Below are 22,329 nucleotides of genomic sequence, written 5' to 3' on the forward strand. Positions count from 1 at the left end.
GTATCTGGGCTGGGTGGAAGGAGGTGGTTAACACTGATGGCCATGAAAATACATAGGTACTGTTGCCCCAGATGCCCACAGACCCTGGCATGTGTGGGGTGAGGACATTCACTGCACAGGAGCATTAATACAGACTCTTTGTTGTTATTCCCACCACTTGGTACTGTGCGCTAGGCTAGTGTTAACATTGAGTTATACTGCCAACACCCAGACTTTTTAGAGTGGGGTTTTTGTTTTTCTGGGTCTGGGTTTTAAAACACTACTGCTTGAGCCACTTCAGTTCATTTTTGCTCATTTTTTTTGGTGGCACTGGGGTTTGAGCTCAGGGCTTGCTAGGCAGGCACTCTGCCAAGCCTTTGCTCAGTTATTTTGGAGCATTTTTTCTTTGGCCTGGGCTGTCCTCACAACTTGTAAGTACCTAGGATAACAAGTGTGAGCCACTGGTGCAACCCTCCTCCCTTCCTTGGCCTTTCCCAAAAGTACTTAATGTCCTACCTAAAATCCCTTAACTGCTAGCTTTAGTAAAGGTGGTTATGGATATTTACAAGTAATAGGGAACCAAGTTGAGGGGAAAAGGGTGGATATGGAATCTAGAAGATGGAGAAGGTGGTGGCATACCCTTGTGATCCCAGTTGAGGCAGGAAGATTTGGGAGCCACCTGGGCAATAAAAGATCCTGTCATGAAAACTGGGGAGCTAGAGCTGTGGCTCAAGTGGTAGAGTGCCTGGTAACTGCCAAACAAGACCCTATGTAGTTCAGTGCACAAACCCTGGGTTGGATTCCCAGCACTGCTTGGAATGGCAAGGTGAGAGTCTGTCTTATAATGGGCAGTTGTAGAAATCCTAGCGGCATGTAGAATTTAGATCCTGAACCTAAAGTGTAAAGCTTGCATGTATTTGAGAGTGAGCAATAGAGGGCAAGGTGATGGGTCTTGTTCTCCTAGTGCTCTGGTTCTGGCCTGGCAAATGATAACCACATCATCCTTAAAGTCCTCTTGAGTACTTCCCCTGAGAAAATGGACATGACTTAAATTGAAGACTTAGTGTTTGACTTCTAAGTTAACCTTGAACCCATTCGCTTAAATTGTTACCAACTAGGAATTGAATAGCAAAACATTATTCCCTCTCATGCTTATTAAGAGTATTACGATTGCAACTCGGCTAGGGATGTAGCTCAGTGTTTAGTGCCTAGCATGCATGAGGTTCTGAGTTCTGTCCCCAGGGTGGGGGGTGGGAGGAAGGCAGGAACTTAGGGCAGGGGATGGATGTTTCAGCAGTAGAGCACTTCTCTAGCATGAACAATGCCATGGGTTTGATCCTCAGCACCAAGAAGAAAAATTTAGAAGTTCAAACTCCAGCACTGTCAAAAAAAAAATTTAATAGGCTTGGGAGTGTTGGCTGAAGTGATAGACCAGGACCTGCCTAGTATAAGGCCCTGAGTACAAATTGTGGTTTTGCAAAAAAAAAAAAAAAAACACTGAAGGCACCAACAAACCCAGGACCTATTATACGTGATCTCCAAAAGAACTCATCTTGAGTTGTGGCAAGTAGATGAGATCCTAACTTCATCTGGAACTGTCAGTTGACACCCCCATGCTAGAGCCAGAACCACCAGAAAGCGTGGCCTCAAAAAGCGCCATGCTGTCAACCTCCTGCTACTGCTCAAACAGCCTACCTGCTCCAAAATCCAGTGCTGCCTCAGACCTTTCAGACAAATTTGCTTTATGACTCACAATCCTAGCTACTTGGGAGACTGAGAGCAAGAGGATCCCGGTTCAAGGCCAGCCCAGGGAAATATTTGCACAACCCCATCTCCAAGACAACCAGAGCAAAAATGTAAAGCACCTGCTTTGTAAGTTTGAAAGCCCTGAGTTCAAACTCCGGTCCCATAGAAACAAAAATGGGTTACAATAAGAATGTTATACGCATCTTAGTACACAAAGTAGAAGAAACTTATGAGCTATCACATGTCCATTGGTCCAATGATAATTATGGGATTGCACATGAGTTTGTATTTTATCTGTGTGCTGGGGATCAACCCAGGGCCTTTCAGATACTAAGCAGTGCCCTACCACTGAGCTCCACCCCTTGGCTCTTGAATTGGCAAAGTGTGTGTGTGTGTGTGTGTGTGTGAAAGAGAATGTCTCATTGTGTTATAGAGATTGGTCTTGAACCCTTGGGTTCAAGTGATCCTGCCTCAACTACCCAAATGCTGAGTCTACTTGATTCATACCACTGCCCCTGACTGAATTTAGAACCTTTCTGTCAGTGCAGGGGCTGAGGCCAAGGCCTCAACACACAGTAGGCAAATACTCTACTGCTGAGCTGCACCCCTCAAACTTGAAGATTATTGTTGCACACGCTAAGTACACTCTACAATACAGTTATGCCTCCCATCCCTGAATTAGGTTTTTTTTTTTCTTTGTTGGCGGTATTGGGGTTTGAACTCAGGGCCTACACCCTCCAGCCCATTTTTGTGATGAGTTTTTTTCAAGATAGGGTCTCACAGCTCAGGCTGGCTTCGTACTGCCTGATCTCTGCCACCTCAGTCGCTAGGATTACAGATACCCGTAAGCCACCAGCACCCAATGAGACAGTGACAGTCTCTTCTTGACACCAGTCCAGCACACTTTCCTTCCATTGTTTTCCTCTCCCCCGCCCCGCCTTTTGGTGCTGGGGATTGAACTCAGGACCTCAAACTTCCCTGGTGAGTGCTCTAGCACGGAAATACACCCCAGCCCTTCCGCTACCATTGTTGGTGGCATTACACAACTGCAATAGAAGGATGGTGGGTGACAGGCCTGCCTCCCCCTGCTGCCTGTCAGCGGGCGTGAATCTGATCTGCTCCCTGCCGGCTCCGTGCATATACGGACACCTGATTCGTATTTGTGGACTGAATAGCGGTGAGTACAAGTGATATTTTTTCTCTTCCTGTGCGGATGATGACTTTAATTCTGTATCATTTAGGAAGCTTTTGTTCCCCTCTCTCAGCTCCTGGATCTGCTCAGAGCTTTAAAGAGCGATGGCAAATTATTCTTCCATGGTTAGGAACATCACTTTACCTCCCTGGGAAGAACATTCCAGGAAGCCACGCTTTTAGTGAGTCACGGAGTATTAATAGCGCCACCAAAATCTGAACAAAGATTCTATTATGTTACCGCAGTGCCAGGGGGACGAGCTGAGCACATCACCGTCTGCCAAGGGTCACTCTGCTTGGAACATGCATCTTCTTCCTAGGAAAGCACTTTCAAGCCTCGGCACTTGCTCAATGACTGTTCCAGGGCAGCAGATGTGGTCCAAAAAGAAGTTGTTGGGTTTTTAAATTCCAGATTAAATACAAAACAAACCTCCCTGGGGAGGGGGATAAAAGAACCCACTAAGAAGTCAGAATTTAAAAAGAAAAAAAATGGCAAACTGACTGGGCGCTGGTGGCTCACATCTATAATCTTAGCGGATTGGGAGGCTGAGATTGGGAGGATTGAGATTCAAGTCCAGCCCCGAAAAATAGCATGATCCCCATCTCCAAAATAACCAGACAAGGCTGGGCACCGATGGCTCATGCCTATAATCCTAGTTACTCAGGAGTCAGAGATCAGAGGGATAACGGTTCAAAGCCAGCCTGGGCAAATAGTTTGTGAGATCCTATCAAAAAAAAAAAACCACAAAAATGGGCTGGTGGAGTAGTTCAAGGTGTAGGTCCTGAGTTCAAGCCCCAGCACCACAAAATAAATAATAAGCAGAGCAAAATGGACTGGAAGTGTGGCTGAAGCAAAAGAGCACCTGCTTTATAAGCATGAAGTCCTGAGTCCAAACCCCACTCCCACCCAACCCCCCAAAAATAATTGAATGGATGAAACCAATAAACACTTAACATTTGAGTACTATTCATTGTTGACATAGACGATGCTATTTTGCACTTCTGCTCTAGTAAAAGCAACTTAGCCCACCTCCACGCAGCCCCTGAATCCTATGGCTTCTATTGCCTCACATTCCTTCCTCAGCCTGAGGAAGCCTCACTGCGGACGATGAAGGGTGAGCGGTACCTCCAGAACGCAAAGGAGTTTTGAAGTCTGACAACCCCAGGGTGCCCGCATGTCCTCTGGGGATGTCAGTCAATAGCTGACCCAGAAATCAGCTCGGCTATCAGTGGAGGCAGAGCTCACCCTAAACTACTCTTCCGTGAACCACAGAAAGTCTGACCTGCTTGAACTTGGGAGAAGTGTACAAGAAAGTTCTCTGCAGTGTTTGTAGCTGGGGAAATTTGAAAACATCTAACTGCCCTTCAACAAGACTATCCTGGTCATGCTAGTTAATAGGAAATGCAGGGGAGAGAGAGATGGGTAAACAGCATTACTGGAAAGAGGTAGTCCAGAAGCTCTGCAGGGTATCAGGCTTGGTCTCTTTCACAAATAGGGGGCATTTAAAAACACACACACTCCAGAGGCTGACACAATAGAATCTCAAGTTCAAGGCCAGCTTAGGCTACATGGCGAGAGCCTATCCCAAAAACCAGCTAGGTGCCATGGCACACAACTGTAATCCCAGCACTCAGGAGACTTAGGCAGGAGAATCATGAGTTTGACACCCGCCTGGGCTACATAGGGAGACCCTGTGATAGGTAGCATTACCCGTCTCAAAAAAAATTCAATGAAATAGAACAAAATAAATACAATCCTATATTAAAAGAAATTTAAGAGCCAGGGTGTGTTGCTCACAGGTAGAGCTGCGAAGCTCTGGGTTGGATCCCCGGCACCAAAGCAATAAACAGGGCTGGTGATGTAGTTCAGGGGTGAAGTAGTTGGCTAGCATGTGTGAGGTCCTGGGTTCAATCTCCAGCACCACAAAAAAAAAAAAAAAAAAAAAATATATATATATATATAAAACAGTAATCAAAACACACACACACATTGAAGGGACTAAGCAGCCAGTTGTAGCCTAGAGGCGGAGGCGAGGTGGGCTGGGCTGGAGGCGTCTGGGTCAGAAGCTGTCCCACCTGGTGGGTCAGGCGGCAGGTGCTCTGGCCATCTCTTACCTGGAGATCCAGTCCCTCCAGGGGCCACTGACACCCTCATTTCCTTAACTTTCATCAGTTTCTGTTACGAATCTCAAAGGTGCACAAAAGTAGCTGGATAACAGGGAGCCCTTGTGCCTGCCCAACCCACGAAACTTCCCTTCCTCTGCCGGGTTATTCTGCAGCAATTTCAGGTCTCTTCCTGTGATTTCATCCCCAAGTGTTCTGATACCGCGCTGCTCAAGGACACGCGAGGCATTTGGTTTAGGTAACTGCACAGTTGAGTGAGCGAGTGAGCGAGGGGGAGAAAAGGTTGTCCTTTGCTACCACTGCTCTAGTCAGGGACATTATAAATATTTCTCAGTGGTTACTTTGCCAGGACCTTAGGATTCAAAGCCCCTAGCTAGACTCAGAGAATGACAGTGACAGCACCTCTGCAGGCTGGTCAGGCCCTCTGAGGGAGTGCAGAGGGCAGCTCCTAACCAAGAAGGGCTGAGGGAGTTGGGGGTACAGGTGGCTTGGGGCTCCCTGTAGCAGGAAGTGGCTGGGCTTCAGACCAGTTTTCAGCTGAGGACCATGAAGGTGGAGGGGAGGTGGGCCGTGGCCACCTTAAAGGGTTTAGAAGGAGCCTGGAGCACAGGGGCCTCCCTAAGCTGTGTCCCTGCAGAGGCCCTGGCACCATGGGAAAGGATCTGAGGAGCCGGCAGTAGCCTGAGGGCCTGAGAGGTGCATGGGATGGACAGTAGGACTTGGGTGTAGAGAGGGATGGTGGGAGCTGGGGATTGAAACTTGAGGTCCTGGGTTGGCGTGTGGGACCCATCTCCAGATGCTGCCCTGCAGATGGGGCCTGCACTGGGTCGCCACGGAGACACCTGTGACCTCACACAGGCCTGGACTGCAGGACACCCGCCTCCCTTCGTGACTCCTGGGTGGTCACTCTGGGAACAAAATGGACACCCCATCCAAGAGGTAAGTCTGGAGTGACAGTCCTGTGATCTCCACGACCAGAACCTCAACTCTTGTCTTCAGCTGCTTTAAACAAGTGTCACCCACAAGGCCAAATGGCAACAGTCAGATTCCTGTCGGCCCAAGTTGAGTAACTGCCCTGCTCCACTCTCCCCACAGGGTCAATTCTTTGCCTCGCAAGCCTGAATTTGGGGCCATTTTCCTGGGAACAGTGGAAGCATGTTCCAGCATGGGCCTCTGGGCAGTGGGTGGGAGGTGCAAAGCCAGAGGTGGCCATGTGTACCCCACCAGGTGCATCACCTTCCGCTGGATTTGTTGTCCCCAGGGCTTCTTTAGGTGACATGGATGGGACAGGGTGGGTGTGGGTGGGAGGATCCTCTCCAGGGGCAAGAAGAGCCAGGGGCCAGGTGCCAGTGGCTCCCTGTAATCCCAGCTTCTCAGGAGGCAGAGATCAGGAGGATCAGGGTTCAAAGCCAGCATAGGCAAATAGTTCATGAGGCCTTATCTCAAAAAAACCTTCACAAAAAAGAGCCGGTGGAGGCGCTCAAGGTGTAGGCCCTGAGTTCAAGCCCCAGTACTGAAAAAAACCAAAACAGAACAGAACAGCCAGTGAGAGTGAAAATGGGACCCCCACAGAGGTTAGGTGTCCCTGCTCTGTGGAGATAAAGCGTCCCCACTTCCCAGCTGCAGGCCTGCAGGTGGGGTGACCTTGTGGTGAGGTGGGCTGGTGAGGGGTGGGTCCATTTCCTCCGGGTCAGAAGAGCAAGCGCTTGGGAAGGAACAGGTGGCCATGGGCTGACCAGCTCCGGCCCTGAACAGCGGGAGCCTCAGCTCCTTTCCTCCCTCCCCTTAAAACCCCAGAATAATTCTAGGGCGTCTGGGAATTAACCTGGGGAATTAGCACTTCAGGCAAAGCCAACTGTATTTTTTCAAAATAAAGTACATTGCTGGTGAAGTGGCTCAAGCAGTAACAGTGCCTGCTTAGCAAGGGTGAGGCCCTGAGTTCAAAGCCCCTGTGCTGCCAGGGGCGATGGGGTGGGGGAGGAGAAAGTAGAAGTAGTAGTTTCTTCTAGGGAAAACCAATTTAGAAGAAGACATAAAACCCTGAGTGTCCAGTGCCTGCACGGCTTTTCCTTCTGGGTAGAGAACTCTGTGATCTCAGCCCTGGCTCTTTGGACAGTCCTGGGCGGTACAGCCACTGTGCAGAGAGGTGGCTTCTCTGCACTGCCTCTCAGCTGTGTTGCCCTTTTTTTTTTTTTTTTTTTTTTGCAGTACTGGGGTTTGAACTCAGGGTGCTACCACCTGAGCCACTCCAGCCCTGTGTTAAAACTTGGTCACATTGTCTTGAACTTGAGTTGTAAGTTTTGACCTTTTTTCAGATAGCATCAAGGATAGGAAATAGCAAGCTATAAAAAGTATAATCCACTGTTAATCCTTTTTAATACATCTCAAAATAGTTATATTAAAAAGTGTCTCCGGTTGGATGGAGGCAGGAGGGTGACTGCCTGTCTAGCAAGTGCAAAGCCCAGAGTTCAACCCCAGTACCACCAGAGTGGTACTGGCAGAGTGACTCAAGTGGTAGAGCACTTGCCTAACAAGCATGAGGCCCTGAGTTCAAACCCCAGTGCCTCCAAAGGAAAAAAAAAAAAAGTGTCTGGTTGGGCTGGGATGTAGCTTACTGTAGAGTACTTGCCTACCATGCACCGGGCCCTGGGTTAGATCCCCAGTACCACAAAAACAAAAAACAAAGAAACCCCATAAGTGTCTGGTCAAAATAGTTCCAAGTATATTGTGAAGATGTTAATCTTAGAAAACATAATGCTGGGGAAAAAGACAAGCTGTGATTTTTGCACAAAAATACAGAGTCTAAAGTCCCCTCTGAAGGATTTTTTTTGGCAGTACTGGATTTGAACTCAGGGCTTGTGCTTGCTAGGCAGGCCCTCTATCATTTGAGCCTTGCCTCCAGCCCCCCTCTGAAGGTTCTTACCATGTAAGGAGTAGAACATTTTTAGTTGGACTGGTCCGTTCTTGTTCTGTCTGCATTTAGGGGAACTTTTAGCTCCAAATTTACCCAGCGGGGGATATGGAGAGGAAGAAGCTGCTCCTAGAAGCTGCTCCCAGCTGAGGTGGTCCTTGTTAGAAGGGCGTGCATGTGTTTCTAACTCTGGGGCTTCCTACCATCCCTGTCCCTGGGCTAGGACAGGAGCTCAGCCATTTGATCCTAGTTTCAAGTGGGCTGGTGTCCCACAAAACAACAGACCATGTCAACACTGCCTTTGAATGAACTCCCTCCAGATTTGCAGCCCACACTCAAATCCAGCTAATCCTTTTAGAAACCATTACTGGGGAAAGGAGCTTAGGATTCACTGCAAGGAAGAGATGTCTGTGTGCTGGGGACTGAGCCCCCGTCTCATGCATGCCAGGCAAGCGCTCTGTTCCCTATGAACCACGCTTGCCTTATCCATCCCATGGGCCCCTAGGCCAGTTCCATTTTCTGGCTGCTGCAGTAAGCACAGGTGTGCGGGTACCTCGTTTCCTTTGGATCTAAACCCAGCAGTGGGATAGCTGGATCATATTTTCATATTTCATTTTTCTAAAGTTTTTTATTGTTTTGAGACAGGGTCTTGCTATCTAGCCCAGGCTGGCCTTCAATTCACGGTCTTCCAGCCTCTGCTTCCTGAGTGCTGGGATTATAGGAACATTCCACCATGCCTGGTTATTTGTAATTTTTTGAGAAACTTCCATACTGTTCTCTGTAATGGCCGCACTCGTTCACATTCCCTCCAACTGTGTACTAGTTCCTTTTTCTCCACATCCTCACCAGCACTTATTTTTTATAGGAGCCATTATAATGGGGGTGAGAAGGTTTCATTGTAGTTTTGATTTGCATTTCCCTGGTGGGTAATGACATTGAGCATTTTCCAAGTGTTTTTGACCCTTTGCATTGCTGCTTTTGAGAGACAGACCATTTGCCCGCTCTGAATTGAGTGACTTGTTCTGTGGTTGAGTTCCTTATTCATTCTGGATACTGACCCTCTGCAAGATGGCTACTTGAGAGATATCCCTCCTGTTCTGTAGCTGTCTCTTCAGGACTTTGGTGGTTTCCTTTGCTGGGCAGAAGCTTTTCAGGGCGATGTAATTGCATTTGCCAGTTCTTGCTTTATTTCCTGTGCATTTAAGGTCCTAGAAAGTCATTGTTGCACCAATGTCTCCACTTGCTTCCCTACCTTCCCCAGTGCTGTCAGTCTCAGTGTTTGCATTTAGGTCACTGATCGACCTTGAGTGGATCTTTCTGTTTTGTTTTTTTTTCTGCAGTGTGGGAGATACAGGTCAAGTGTCAGTGCTGCATGTGGATATCTAGCATTCGCAGAGGAAAGGGAAGAGGCTGGCTGCTCTCCAGTGTGTGATTTGGGCACTTTTGCTGAGTCACTTGGCTGTAGACGCAGGGCTTTATTTCTGGGATCTCTATTCTGTCCTGTCCCACGGGTCAATGTGTGTGTTCTGATGACAATACCATCCTGAGTTTTTGCTTTATTTACATTTGAGTCAAGGTCTCATAGCCCAGACTGGCCTGAAACTCTCCATCCTCCTGTCTCAGCTTCCTGAGTGCTGGGATTACAGCTGTGACCCACCATGCCCAGCTACCATAATCTTTTCATAGTGTTTTTGTTACCGTAACTTTGTAATATGTTGTGAAGTCAGGGACTGTCATGTCTCCAGCTTTGGGTTTTGTTTTTTTTTTTTGGGGGGGGGAAGGAGTTGGTTGTTTTGCTCAAGATTGCTTGCTTTTCTAAACCAGGCACTGGCGGTTCACACCTGTAATCCTAGCTACTCAGGAGGCAGAGAGCAGGAGGATCACAGTTCAAAGCCTGCTCAGGCAAATAGTTAATGAGACCCTATCTTGAAAAACCCTTAATGTAAAAGGGCTGGCCGAGTGGCTCAAGGTGTAGGCTCTGAGTTCAAACCCCAGTACTGCAAAAACGAACCCCCTCCCCAAAAAATAACAAGAAAAACACCCCTCAGGCTGGCCCGCGCTATCACTCAGCAGTGGAGCCTCACTTAACACCCTGAAGGCTTTGCACTTTGATTCCCAGCATGGCAAAATAAAACATTCTTACGCTGGTTATTGTTCTCAGCTCACCGGCCCTGCCTTATACTTACCAGGGTGGTTCCTTGCCTGTGGTTGCTACGCTAGCGGCTTCAACCACAGAAACAGATTCTCAGTTCTGGCCAAGGTCTGACATCCAGGCGTCTGCAGAGCCGGCCCCTCTGGAGGCACTGGGAGAGCCACTCACTTCCTCCAGCAGCCCTCGGAGACCCTGGCTTGTAGGTGCTGGTCTCTAGGCTGTGCCTTGGTTGTCACGTGTGTGTCCTCACCCTGTGTGTGCTCATGCTTCAAGTGTCCCTCTGCCTTCCTCTTACCAGGACACCATGGTGGGATCAGGGTTCACTCCAAATCCAGCATGATCTCACCCTGAGATCTTTAACTTGCTTTTATCTGTCAAAACCCATCTCTAAATAAAGGTCTCCACCTTGGTCTGTTTTGTACTGCTGTAACAGGTCACTTGAGGCTGGGAAGTTTATAAAGAACAGAGGTATCCCTTGCAGTTCTAGAGGCTGGGAAGTCGAAAGTGGAGGGGCCACATCTGACAAAGGTCACATCGTGGTGGAAGGTGGAAGGGCAAGAAAGCCTGACCAGAAGGGGGGGAGAGAGGGACAGAGAGGAAAATGCAGGGAAGGGGATGAGCTCATCCCTCCATAACTAACCCACTCAGCCTTAACCCATTCCCAGGGCAGAGCCCTCATGGCTCGACCAGCTCTTAAAGCCCCGCCCTCAACTCTTGCCCTGGATTCAGTTTCCAGCACTTGAATCCGAGGGACACATTTGAGTGATTGCAGTCAAATTCCCACCTTCCAAGGGTTAGGATGTGTGTCCATCTTTGTGGGGGTCACCATTCATCCTGCGACATGGGCCTCCCATCAAAGGTGAGTGCACTGTGTGGCCTGCAGCCTCCCACTGCTCACGGATAGTGGTGCTCTTATTTAAGATGGGGTTTTCCCTGGCTGGTGTCCCTTGAGCTGTGTGATTCCTTCCGGCAGGGATTTTTGTGGAGTGGGATATTTAAGTTGCCAATCAAACAATAGAACAGTATACAGAGCAGGTGTCCTGAGCTGACCCCTCTTCACAGGACACATCACAGACTTCTCACTCCTTTTGCTCATAGGGAAACTGAGGCCGAGAGAGACCAGACATTTGGTCACATGGGTGGGTTGGTAGCAGACTTGGTTTTTGGGCCCAGGAAGTCTAGTTCTGGACCCATCATGGGTCTCCGTGATCCCTGGTTCACGGTCTTAGTGGATGATGGGGCCATGTTAGCTGTAGTGAGCGCTGTACATGGAGTGGCACGTTTGTGAACAAGGCATTTGATTTGGGATGTGCTGGGTGGGGGCAGAGAGACTTGCTAGAAGGTGGAGATTTGGTGGTTGTCCAGGCAGCTGCCTTCTAAATCTTTCTTTAGGCATTTCTTAAACACAACAGGAGTGAATGGTATAAAATTCTCCTGGCTTCAGGCACTGGGCTGCCCATGCTCAAGTGTGGCTCCTTAGATGAGAAGGCCTCTGAAGGGCACCCGCCCACCCCTAGCACTCACCTGGAATGGACTCTGTTAGGTTTGAGCCGGTCCAGCCATCGTAGAACTGTGCAGAGTTCGGGCACAGCTGCAGCCAGGGGCCAGGGAGGTGGTTATGAAGTGCGTGCTAGATCTTGTCACTTATGGTGGCCTGAGCCCAGAGTGGAGCAGAAAGCCAGCCTCCAGGGGTGGAAGAGAGGAGGCAGGAGCACCAATGAGGAAGAGGCTGGGCCTCACCACTGCCCACTCTGACTTTGTCTCGTAAAGTCCAGGCATGGCCAGGAAGAGCTGCAGGGGCTTCAAGCTCTGGATATTTTGGAGATGGGGGTCCCATGAAGACTGAGCTGGCCTTGAACCATGATCCTTCCCAACTCAGCCTCCCAAGTAGCTAGGATGACAGGTGTGAACCACCATGGTGTGGCTGGTGCCTTGAGCCCAGATGTCCTTAGTTGGCACCCTACATAGAGGAGATGTGAGCATGAGACATAGAGGGGATGGGGCTTCTGGCCTTGACTGTGTCACCGGACAAATCTGCCTTTCTTAGCCTCAGTTTCTCCAGCTGTAAAACAATTGACATCTTCACATGTCCACAAGCTTCCTTCTATTAATTGACTTCCCTGTCAAGTGTTCAAAACATCCCAGAGCCTAAGCTCGTGTCACTCTGCTCATCATCCCAGGCCTCACAGCTTGCAGGGGAAGGCTTTCGTGAACCAGTGTGAACCTGAAGGTCAGAGGTCAGCAGCCACACCACTCTTTTTGCGGGGGAGGAGGCTGGATATTGGAGTTGGAACTCAGAACATGCTCTTGCTAGACAGGTGCTCTACTGCTTGAGCCACACCCCCAGCCCAAATTGCAAGTCTTCCAAGAACGACTGAATAGTTGTCTTGGGTAGTTTTTGTTTTCTTCGGTGTTGGGGACCAAATTCAAGATCTTGTACGTGCTAAGCAAGTGCTCTACCACTGAACCGCATCCCTGGCCCTGACTGCCACCCTTTGAGGCTCTGAGAGAGGAGGAGGAGGACACTCACCCCACAGGTGACCCTTTGTGAAATAGACCTCTACATCTCTGGGGTGGAATGCGTGGCTGAGTGTTTACAAAGGGCCCAAGGGTGGCTAACAGTGGGGGCTGGGGGCTGGGGGAGGGACCTTTGTACGCTTGTGTATTATATAATAGTTTTAAAGCCATGTGTAAAAAGAACAATGCAGGAGGTATCACAATACCTGACTTCAAACTATATTACAAAGCAGTAACAATAAAAACAGCATGGTACTGGCACAAAAACAGACATGAAGACCAGTGGAACAGAATAGAAGATCCAGATATGAAGCCACACAACTATAAGCAACTTATCTTTGACAAAGGAGCTAAAAATATACGATGGAGAAATAGCAGCCTCTTCAACAAAAACTGCTGGGAAAACTGGTTAGCAGTCTGCAAAAAACTGAAACTAGATCCATGTATATCACCCTATACCAAGATTAACTCAAAATGGATCAAGGATCTGAATATCAGACCCCAAACTCTTAAGTTGATACAAGAAAGAGTAGGAAATACTCTGGAGTTAGTAGGTATAGGTAAGAACTTTCTCAATGAAACCCCAGCAGCACAGCAACTAAGAGATAGCATAGATAAATGGGACCTCATAAAACTAAAAAGCTTCTGTTCATCAAAAGAAATGGTCTCTAAACTGAAAAGAACACCCACAGAGTGGGAGAAAATATTTGCCAACTATACATCAGACAAAGGACTGATAACCAGAATATACAGGGAACTTAAAAAACTAAATTCTCCCAAAACTAATGAACCAATAAAGAAATGGGCAGGTGAACTAAACAGAACTTTCTCAAAAGAAGAAATTCAAATGGCCAGAAAACACATGAAAAAATGCTCACCATCTCTAGCAATAAAGGAAATGCAAATTAAAACCACACTAAGATTCCACCTCACCCCTGTTAGAATAGCCATCATCAGCAACACCACCAACAACAGGTGTTGGCGAGGATGCGGGGAAAAAGGAACCCTCTTACACTGTTGGTGGGAATGTAGACTAGTACAACCACTCTGGAAAAAAATTTGGAGGCTACTTAAAAAACTGGACATCGATCTACCATTTGATCCAGCAATACCACTCTTGGGGATATACCCAAAAGACTGTTACTCCAGAGGCACCTGCACATCCATGTTTATTGCGGCACTATTCACAATAGCCAAGTTATGGAAACAGCCAAGATGCCCCAGCACTGACGAATGGATTAAGAAAATGTGGTATCTATACACAATGGAATTTTATGCAGCCATGAAGAAGAACGAAATGTTATCATTCGCTGGTAAATGGATGGAATTGGAGAACATCATTCTGAGTGAGGTTAGCCTGGCTCAAAAGACCAAAAATCGTATGTTCTCCCTCATATGTGGACATTAGATCAAGGGCAAACACAACAAGGGGATTGGACTATGAGCACATGATAAAAGCGAGAGCACACAAGGGAGGGGTGAGGATAGGTAAGACACCTAAAAAATTAGCTAGCATTTGTTGCCCTTAATGCAGAGAAACTAAAGCAGATACCTTAAAGCAACTGAGGCCAATAGGAAAAGGGGACCAGGAACTAGAGAAAAGGTTAGATTAAAAAGAATTAACCTAGAAGGTAACATCCACGCACAGGAAATCAATGTGAGTCAATGCCCTGTATAGCTATCCTTATCTCAACCAGCAAAACCCCTTGTTCCTTCCTATTATTGTTTATATTCTCTCTACAACAAAATTAGAGATAAGGGCAAAATAGTTTCTGCTGGGTATTGAGGGGGGGAGAGGGAGGGGGCGGAGTGGAAGGTAAGGGAGGGGGTGGGGGCAGGGGGGAGAAATAAACCAAGCCTTGTATGCACATATGAATAATAAAAGAAAAATGAAAAAAAAAAAAGAAAAAAAAAATAAAGCCATGTGTATGAGTGCCTTTTGATACAAAATATCCCAATATAAGAAGCTCTTTATCCTGGTGCCTAGAAAACTGGTTGGTGTGACCCCAGTCCAGGGAGTGGGCAGAGCTGGGAAGGAGGGGCCTGGGGAAGAGGGACTGGTCAGGCTCCTCCTGACCCCAAGTTCACACCTTTCGCTTTTACCTAAATCAGCCTGTTGAGACAACTAAGGCAGCCTGAGGGCGGGTTCCTCTGGAGATCAAAAATAGAGTTGGGAGTGCTGAAGGGGCACAGAGGTCAATTGAACAAGTTGTACCCAAAACTGGAACAAACTATGGTGGCATTGACTCACGATTCAAGTGTGAATTTAATGGTTCAAGTGTGATAACCAGGAAAGAGAACTCTCCCACGCCCAAGGATTATGCAGATGCTCTGCCTGGGGCAGGGGACTCTCCACTCTTCAAGGCGGCCATGCCTAGTCACACCCTTACAAAGAGGACAGTATGGAGAGGACAGTGGAGACCCTGACAGACATACTGCAGCCAGGTGCCCAAGGTCACCATGGACTGCAGTGCAATCAGCCGTGTTGATAGAATGTACTTTTGTGATGGCATGACGTGGGACTTTACCTCTCTGGTCTTCCCCGCAAACCCACAACCCTGATTTGTTCACCAGGAAGACATGAGACCACCCCAACAGAGGATCCTATAGGAAGCACTCACTCAGCGCCCCTCAGAATGGCCAAGGTCATCAAGAATAGTTTTACTGAAAGCTGTGTGTGGTGGTACATACCTGTAATCCCAGCTACTTGGAAGACGGAGGTGGGAAGATGAGTATGAGGTCAGCCTGAGCAGTTATCTCAAAAACAAGTTACAAAAGGGCTGGGGGGCTGGGTCCAGGCCCTGGGTTCAATTCCTAGTACTGCAAAGGGTTTTCCTGAGAAGGTATCACAGCCAAGAGGAGAGGAGTTTCTTTCTTTCTTTTTGGCAGCACTGGGGTTTGAACTGAGGATCTCATGCTTGCCATGCAGGTACTCCTAGTACCATGCCACCTTGTTTTGTATTGGGTTTTTCGAGATAGGGTCTCATGAACTATTTGCCTGAGACTGGTTTCAAACCTCAATCCTTCTAAGTAGCTAGGATTATAGGTGTGAGCCACCAGCAGCTGGCTCACATTTCATTTTTTCCTGGGATCTTACTCATGTGCAACTGGATGCTGTGGGGCACACCTGTAATCCCAGTACTGGGGCAGGAGGAGCTCAAGATCGACAACAGCCTGGACTACATAGAGACCCTATCTCCAAAACAATAAAACAACAAACCACTTGTGTGCCTGATACAGTGCCTGAGGGGGCTCAGGCCGGTTTACATCATATTCTCTTTCTATAAACCTTTGTTTTACAGGCCTCAGAACTGGGTCCCCCGGAGTCTGCTTTGGGAAAGCTTGAGTTTGTCAGTGAAAAGCAGGCCAGGTGGCGGTGGTGGCACATTTTGTAACTTATGCACTTTCCCAACAGGGTTTAGTGGGTGCCTTGCCACCAGAATTCCTGAAGAAAGCAAGTGACATGAAACTCCAAGGAGGTTTGTAGTCTTTGGTTTTCTCAGTAAGTTTTAATTTTTTTTTGCGGCACTGGGGTTTGAACTCAGGATCTCATGCTTGCTAGGCAGGTGCCCCCAGCCCTATAAATTTTGTTTTGTTAACAATCTCATACTTCCTAGGAAAAGCTGAGCTTGTATGTCATTTTGGGCAAGCCAGGCCCCCAACCTGGGACTGCATTTCTTCATGTATCGAGCTGAAGAACTAAGAGGAAAAAGTGTTGTGCATCTGAACTGAGGGGTACAAAGCTTGCCCAGCGCTCAGGTCCTAGGACTTCATGTCAGCGAGCTTCTGTGACATTCTGATGGTCGGTCTTTATGTCAAGTAAGAAGTCTGGTGGCCCTGAGTACAGAGGCTTAACTCATGCTGCCCACGGCCGGCCAGCTTTCCTTTAACCACAAAGGGTTTTGAAAACTCCCTGGGTTAATCTTGCTAAGGTATAACTCGGTCACAGTAAAGTGCTGTGCCCTGGTGGTACATGGGTCCAATGTTTTGTTCTGTTTGTTTGAGGAAGGGTCTTGCTTAGTAGCTTAGGCTGGCTTTGAACTTGAGATCCTCCTCAGACTCCTAAGTGCTGGGATTACAGGCATGCACTACTACCCTGGTGGCTCTGGATTTTGACAAACATCCTCCTGGGCAATGGACACCATGATCAAGACAGAAAAGCTCCAGAAACTTCCCTCCTGCCCTTTTATGGTTTGCCATTCCCCCACCCATGGGATCCTCTGATCTATGCTCTGTCCCACTAAATTTGATATTTTTTAGTCAAGTGACAAGTCTACACCCGGCCCCAAGTCATGGCCAGCCTGAGGCATGGCCGACCCACCTGCATCAGGGCAGCATTCAGCACGACTGGCTTCCGGAAGCTTCAGAGAAATGCACGCCATCGCCTCCAGGTGCCACAGGTCCAGGCTGGGATGGGTGTGGAGGGAGGAAGGGACTGTTGTCCAGATGGGCAGGCCCTTGGAAAATACCCATCTTACTGGTTCTTGGTAAAGATTTTTTCCTCTTCCAGCACCACCCTTTGAGCCACTCTACAAGCCCTTTGTTTGCAATGGGTTTTTTTTTTTGAGACACAGTCTCACAAACTATTTGCCTGGCTTCAAACTGCGATCCTCCTGATCTATGCTTCCTAAGTAGCTAGGATTACAGGTGTGAGCCACCAGTGCCCAGTGAGGATCTTTCTTTTAATTAAGAAAAGTGAACAAAAAATCCCAGAGCAGTTTTCTTAAGAGGGCAGCCTGGGGTGAACAGGAAGGGGGCACCAAGCAAGGTCCGGGCCTCCCTAGACCTCAGCTTCTGCCTCTGTGAAGGGAAGGAGGATCTAGTGTGTTCCATGTCCTTCTGGTGTTGTGTGGAACAGATAGGGCACCTTTGTGTCTTCCCCATGTGACAGTGAGCATAGGCAGTGGCTGGCTGGTCCTGCTTCTCTGTGAGTGAGACCCAGGCTGCATCGGGGTCCTTCAGACCAAACCGTCTAAGGGCTCCCGAGCCTCTGCTCAGGCTCTGCAAGCAGCTTCCTTCCTCGCTATGCCCCATCCAGAGGGCGTGTGACTGGCATGGCAAACCCATGGTGTGGGCAGGGGACACTGCTCAGCTGCTGTCTTCTGCCTTAGGACAAGTTGCATCCCAGCCTTCCTCCCCCAGGTCACTCACAAAAAGAACCACCTGGACTTCGCGATTGCAGAAGGTGTATGGAGAGAGGTAAGTCACAGAATGGCCCTGCGGGGTGGGTGGGAGTCCCCAAAGCCAAGGCTAGCGGAGGCCACACAGGGAGCAGACCTCTGTGAGGAGAGAGGGTTTGGACCTGTTCCTTTCTGTTGCATTGAGCCCAGGCCTCTCGCATGCTAGGCAAGCTCTGCCACTGAGCCCTCTCCTTTTTGGTTTTATTTTGTTTCTGAGCTAGGGGACCAGGGCTGATCTCAAACTCTTGATCCTCTTACTTCAGCCTCCAGAGAAGCTGGGATTACAAGGTGTGTGGCACCAGGCTGTTTTTTGTTTTTTCTGTTTTTGAGACGGTCTCACTATATAGCTCAGGCTGGCCTAAAACTCCATCTTCCTGCCTCAGGCTCCCAAGTACTGGGATTACAGGCATGCACTAGTATTTTTGGCTCGTTTTTGAGACAGGGTTTGCTGTGTTGCCCAACTGTTCTCAAACTGGCTCACACTATCTTCCCTGCCTCAGCCTCCCGAGTACTGACTGGGATTACAGGCACACACCACCATACCTAGCTAGTCAGCAATTTTATTTTTTGGTTCTGGGGGTGGAACCCAGGACCTTACACAGGCCAGGCACACACTCTACCACTGAGCTACCCAGCCCTATGTTAGGATATTTGACAAAAAACTCCTATACTTTGGTATCTAAATGGACTGTTTTTCCTCATTCAATTTTTTTTTAAATAAGGAAAAAACAATAAACACCATAACTCAAAGTAGCTGGCCTGGTAGGTTTGCAGTTACTCAACCTCCAGATTACTCTCCACCCAAGTTCTGCTCAGTGTCAATACTTAGTTCAGGTGAGGCCTGAAATGAGCGGGAGTGAGGCCAAAGACCAAAATGTGTGCAGAGGTTGTTTCAGCCAAGCCCAGAGTGCGTGGGATAGTGAGCATGTATTTTTTTTTTTTTTTTTGTGGTACTGGGGTTTGAACTCATGGCCTATACCTTGAGCCCCTCCACCAGCCCTTTTTGGTGATGGGTATTTTTGAGATAGGGTCTCAAGAACTTATTTCCCCAGGCTGGCTTCGAACCGTGATCCTCCTGATCTCTGCCTCCTGAGTAGCTAGGATTACAGGCGTGAGCCACCCCTGCCTGGCTCATGCATTTGTTGGTAATAAATGTCCACTGTCTCAAGAGGAAATGAAGGGCTGGGGTATGGCTTGGTGGTAGAGTGTATTGCTCAGCATGCATTGTGCCCTGGGTTTGATCCCCAGCACCAAAAAGTCACTAAGAAAGGTAATGAACTCTGGGAAGGTTTTCATCTCCCAAGTGAAATGACCAGGCCATGGGATCCTGCGTTGGTTCAGCTCTGGGCCAGTCTTAACAGCTCCATAGTGTGCAAATGATTAGTACACATGTGCATGGATGCACTTTCCTGAAGGCACGGTGTGTGTGTGGATTGCTGGAGGTGGGCTCACTCCTCCCAAGGCTTCCCACCATTCCACAGAGCATGGAAGTTCACCAAAATACAGCTTGTTCACCACAGAGGCTGGTGTACAACCATTCAGGTTAGCTGCAGGTGACTTAATCTTTAGACCCTGCAACTGCTCAATTCACTCAGTCAAGACCACTGAGGCTGACTGCAAGTGGCTCAGTGGTAGGGCACTTGCCTAGTGTGGGGCCCTGGGCTTCCTCCCAGTGCTTGGGGGAAGAAAAAAAAAGAAAAAAAGAACACTGAGGCAGCCAGGTGCTGGGGGCTCACGCCTGTAATCTTAGCTACTCAGAAAGCAGAGATCGGGAGGATCGCAATTTGAAGCCAGCCCAGGCAAATAGTTTGCGAGATCTTATCTTGAAAAAACCCAACAGAAAAAAGGGCTGGTGGAGTGGCTCAAGGTGTAGGCCCTGAGTTCAAACCCCAGTACTGAAAAACAAAACAAAACAAAACAACACAACACAACACTGAGGCAGGTCAGTAAAAGGGAGGAAGACAAGAACCAGGAAGTTCTGTTATGGACAGTGGGGTGAGGGTGGGTGTCACCAGACTCCCACAAAGCCCTGCTAAGTCCTTGTGAGAAGCATTTGGTGGCATAGGGTGTAGCATGCGTTACCTGTTGCTGCCTCACCTTTGTAACCTTTAGCTTAAGACTCATTTCAGCTTCTTTCCAGCCACTGTGGTCTGCCAGCCCTTGGTACCCCTGGACAGCTGATGTGAGGCACCACCGTGCACATGTGCATACTGCTGCTGGGGTCCTCATGAGGGCAGAGAGAGCAGGACTCGGCATTAGCCTTGTTTACCCTTCCCTAGGAAAACAGCATTTTGCTCTTTGGGAGAGGTGTTAAGCAGAGTGAGGGACTCAGACCCACACACAGTTGGCAGGGCTTTCCAGTGACAAGGCCCACGCTGAGCCAGGGTGATGGACTCTCAGGCTTTTAGGGTACAGTTTTTTTTTTTGACTCAGGGTCTTGCTATGTTGTCCAGCTGGCCTTTAACTCCTGGGATCAAGTGATCTTTCTACCTCATCCTACCAAGTAGCTGGTAGTTATGGTGTGTGACCCAGACTTGGTTATTTATCTAATTCATTAAAAAGATTCACACACTGGGTCTAGTGACACGTCTGCAACCGCAGCACTTGGGAGGCAGAAGTAGTTAGGCTAGCCTGGGCTAGAAAGTACTATCTTGTATCAAAAAACCAAGGGCTGGGGATGCAGCTTGGTGGCAGAATGCTTGCCTAGCATGTGCAAGACCCTGGGTTCAATTGCTAGTCCCCCCCAAAAATTCCCTTGCAAGGCAGGTCATACAGAATGTGCTACCAGTGATGAAAGTGATAACGCTTTAGTCTTGTGTTATGTGCTATACACTGCTAGAAACTGCTAACGGGCTCAGAAATGCTTTTTGTCATCAGTTTTTAGATCCTTTTGATGGCCATTCAGAAGATAACCCTGGACATTCCTACCAACGTGCCCACCGTTCTCTGGGACACAGGAACTGCAGTGTGCCTCCAAACACACTGAAATCTAAGAGCCCTGAGGAAGTGAGTATGGCAGACTTTCTGTCACCAAGGGTTCCAGACCTCCTGGTGAAGGGTGCCGGCTGGGCCCCTGCATCCCTGGACACCAATGATGTGGACATGCTGCCTGAGGGCGAATTGAAGCTTCCTATAGAGGTCCACCACTACCCAGAGGCAGAAGGATGGAACACCAGGCCAGCTGCATGGCCGGAGGACTGGAGAACAACCAGGCCAGCTGACCCGTTGGCTCCTGTGGAGCCCTCCTTGGGGGCCAGACACCTGCCAAGCAGAACCAGGGGCACACGGCTGTCCCCCAGACTCGGAAGTGAGAGAGACAAGGGGCCCAGGCTGTCACTCTCCAAGAGGAAGCTAGAACTTTTACTCGCAGAGCCTGAAAAGCCTAAGAGAAGGAAGTACACGACCTATTCCAAGGGTTGGTCTAAGTTATTGTTAATGGATGTACGAGTTTTTAAAATGAAACTTATGACCCTTTCTGCAGGTCTTAAATAATAAATAAGTCCCTGCCACCTAGAGTAAAAATGAGTTTGCAATTCAGGGAAGGTCCCGGGTGGCTCTCACTGACCCATACATCCTGAATTTCATTACTTTTACCAAATTATTTTTGCAGCCTTGTGTATGCTAGTCAAGGGCTCTACCACTGAGCCACACCCCCAAGCCGGCTTTCATTAAATCTTTGTAAATCCTAAAGACTAGTTATTTTCTGGCGTTTACAACTGCACCGTTGGGCTCTATTCCTGATGTGTTCAGAACCCTTCCTCCACTGTGTGCTTTAATTTATGGCCCTCATTCCTCACTAAGGTTTTCTGAGCTGTCATCTTGGGCTCAGCTGGTATTTAAAAACAGCAGGGTGATGGGGGTTCTCTGACCATTTCCCTACTTCGGCTGGTTTGTTCACCGAACTTTAATTTGCTTCCTGGCAGGTAGCAAGAGCAGAGAGCATGTCTGGTGCTGATGCTGGTGGTCTTACCCCAACCTTCTCTCCGAGTCTCCATGTCCACCTGGCCACAGGACCTTTCCATTCCCAAGTGCAAATAAAAGAAGCTACCACAAAGAGGCACTTGTTCATCCTGGTGGGGAACCTTGAGGATGCTGTTGAGGTCCACTCCCAGTCCCTCAATTTGGGGAGTAGGTCCTGTTTATCCTTCTGCTAACGCTGCTGCTCATTCTGCCAGGGAGGGTAAGTAGGGTTGATGGAGACTGTCTAGCAGGACCCTTCGGATTGTGGGACAAGCAGGCGGGGGACTTAGAGGTGGAGGTCCTGCTATGAGCTGGAGTGAGCCTGCTGTTCCCAAAAGTGTCTCACAAGCCCAATGGAACAAGCTCAGCATGAGGAGGACTAGGGATCCATCCAGGTGATGTCCTATGGATGCTAGCTTGGGAGGTAGTGAGGAAAAGCCTCAGGTGTTCCTGTGGGGTCTGCATGGCAGCCCTTGACTTTGGAGGCTCAACCCTGGAACATGTAAGCATCCCTTTTCCAGGGGTCTTGGTGGTATATGGTGGCTGGGCTGCTTCTGCTCACTGACCTG

General features: G+C 48.6%; 1 protein-coding gene across 2 annotated transcripts; it reads left to right on the forward strand.

Annotated features, from left to right (window-relative positions):
- Window positions 1-89: 89 nt before the first annotated feature.
- Window positions 90-21,849, forward strand: LOC109696015 (uncharacterized). Of its 2 annotated transcripts, XM_074067145.1 has the most exons (5): window positions 90-2,902; window positions 16,036-17,020; window positions 17,763-17,819; window positions 20,678-21,215; window positions 21,724-21,849. In XM_074067145.1, the coding sequence occupies exons 2-5, from the start codon at window positions 16,913-16,915 to the stop codon at window positions 21,753-21,755; spliced, it is 735 nt and encodes a 244-aa protein (XP_073923246.1). In that variant the 5' UTR covers window positions 90-2,902; window positions 16,036-16,912; the 3' UTR covers window positions 21,756-21,849. The 2 variants fall into 2 exon arrangements, with proteins under 2 accessions (XP_073923246.1, XP_073923245.1); XM_074067144.1 differs by lacking the exon at window positions 21,724-21,849 and having other exon boundaries at window positions 16,036-17,011; window positions 20,678-21,560.
- Window positions 21,850-22,329: the final 480 nt, after the last annotated feature.

This window comes from Castor canadensis, chromosome 3 (assembly GCF_047511655.1).
Source record: "Castor canadensis chromosome 3, mCasCan1.hap1v2, whole genome shotgun sequence".
Taxonomy (NCBI): Eukaryota; Metazoa; Chordata; class Mammalia; order Rodentia; family Castoridae; genus Castor; species Castor canadensis.

Bases quoted from the DNA above. Each gene is read 5' to 3' on its own strand.
- LOC109696015 (XM_074067144.1), top strand. From the start codon at position 16,913: ATGGCCAGCCTGAGGCATGGCCGACCCACCTGCATCAGGGCAGCATTC. The intron at 17,012-17,762 runs GTGCCACAGGTC...TTCCTCCCCCAG, and splicing joins ATGCACGCCATCGCCTCCAG to GTCACTCACAAAAAGAACCA. The intron at 17,820-20,677 runs GTAAGTCACAGA...TTTTGTCATCAG, and splicing joins CAGAAGGTGTATGGAGAGAG to TTTTTAGATCCTTTTGATGG.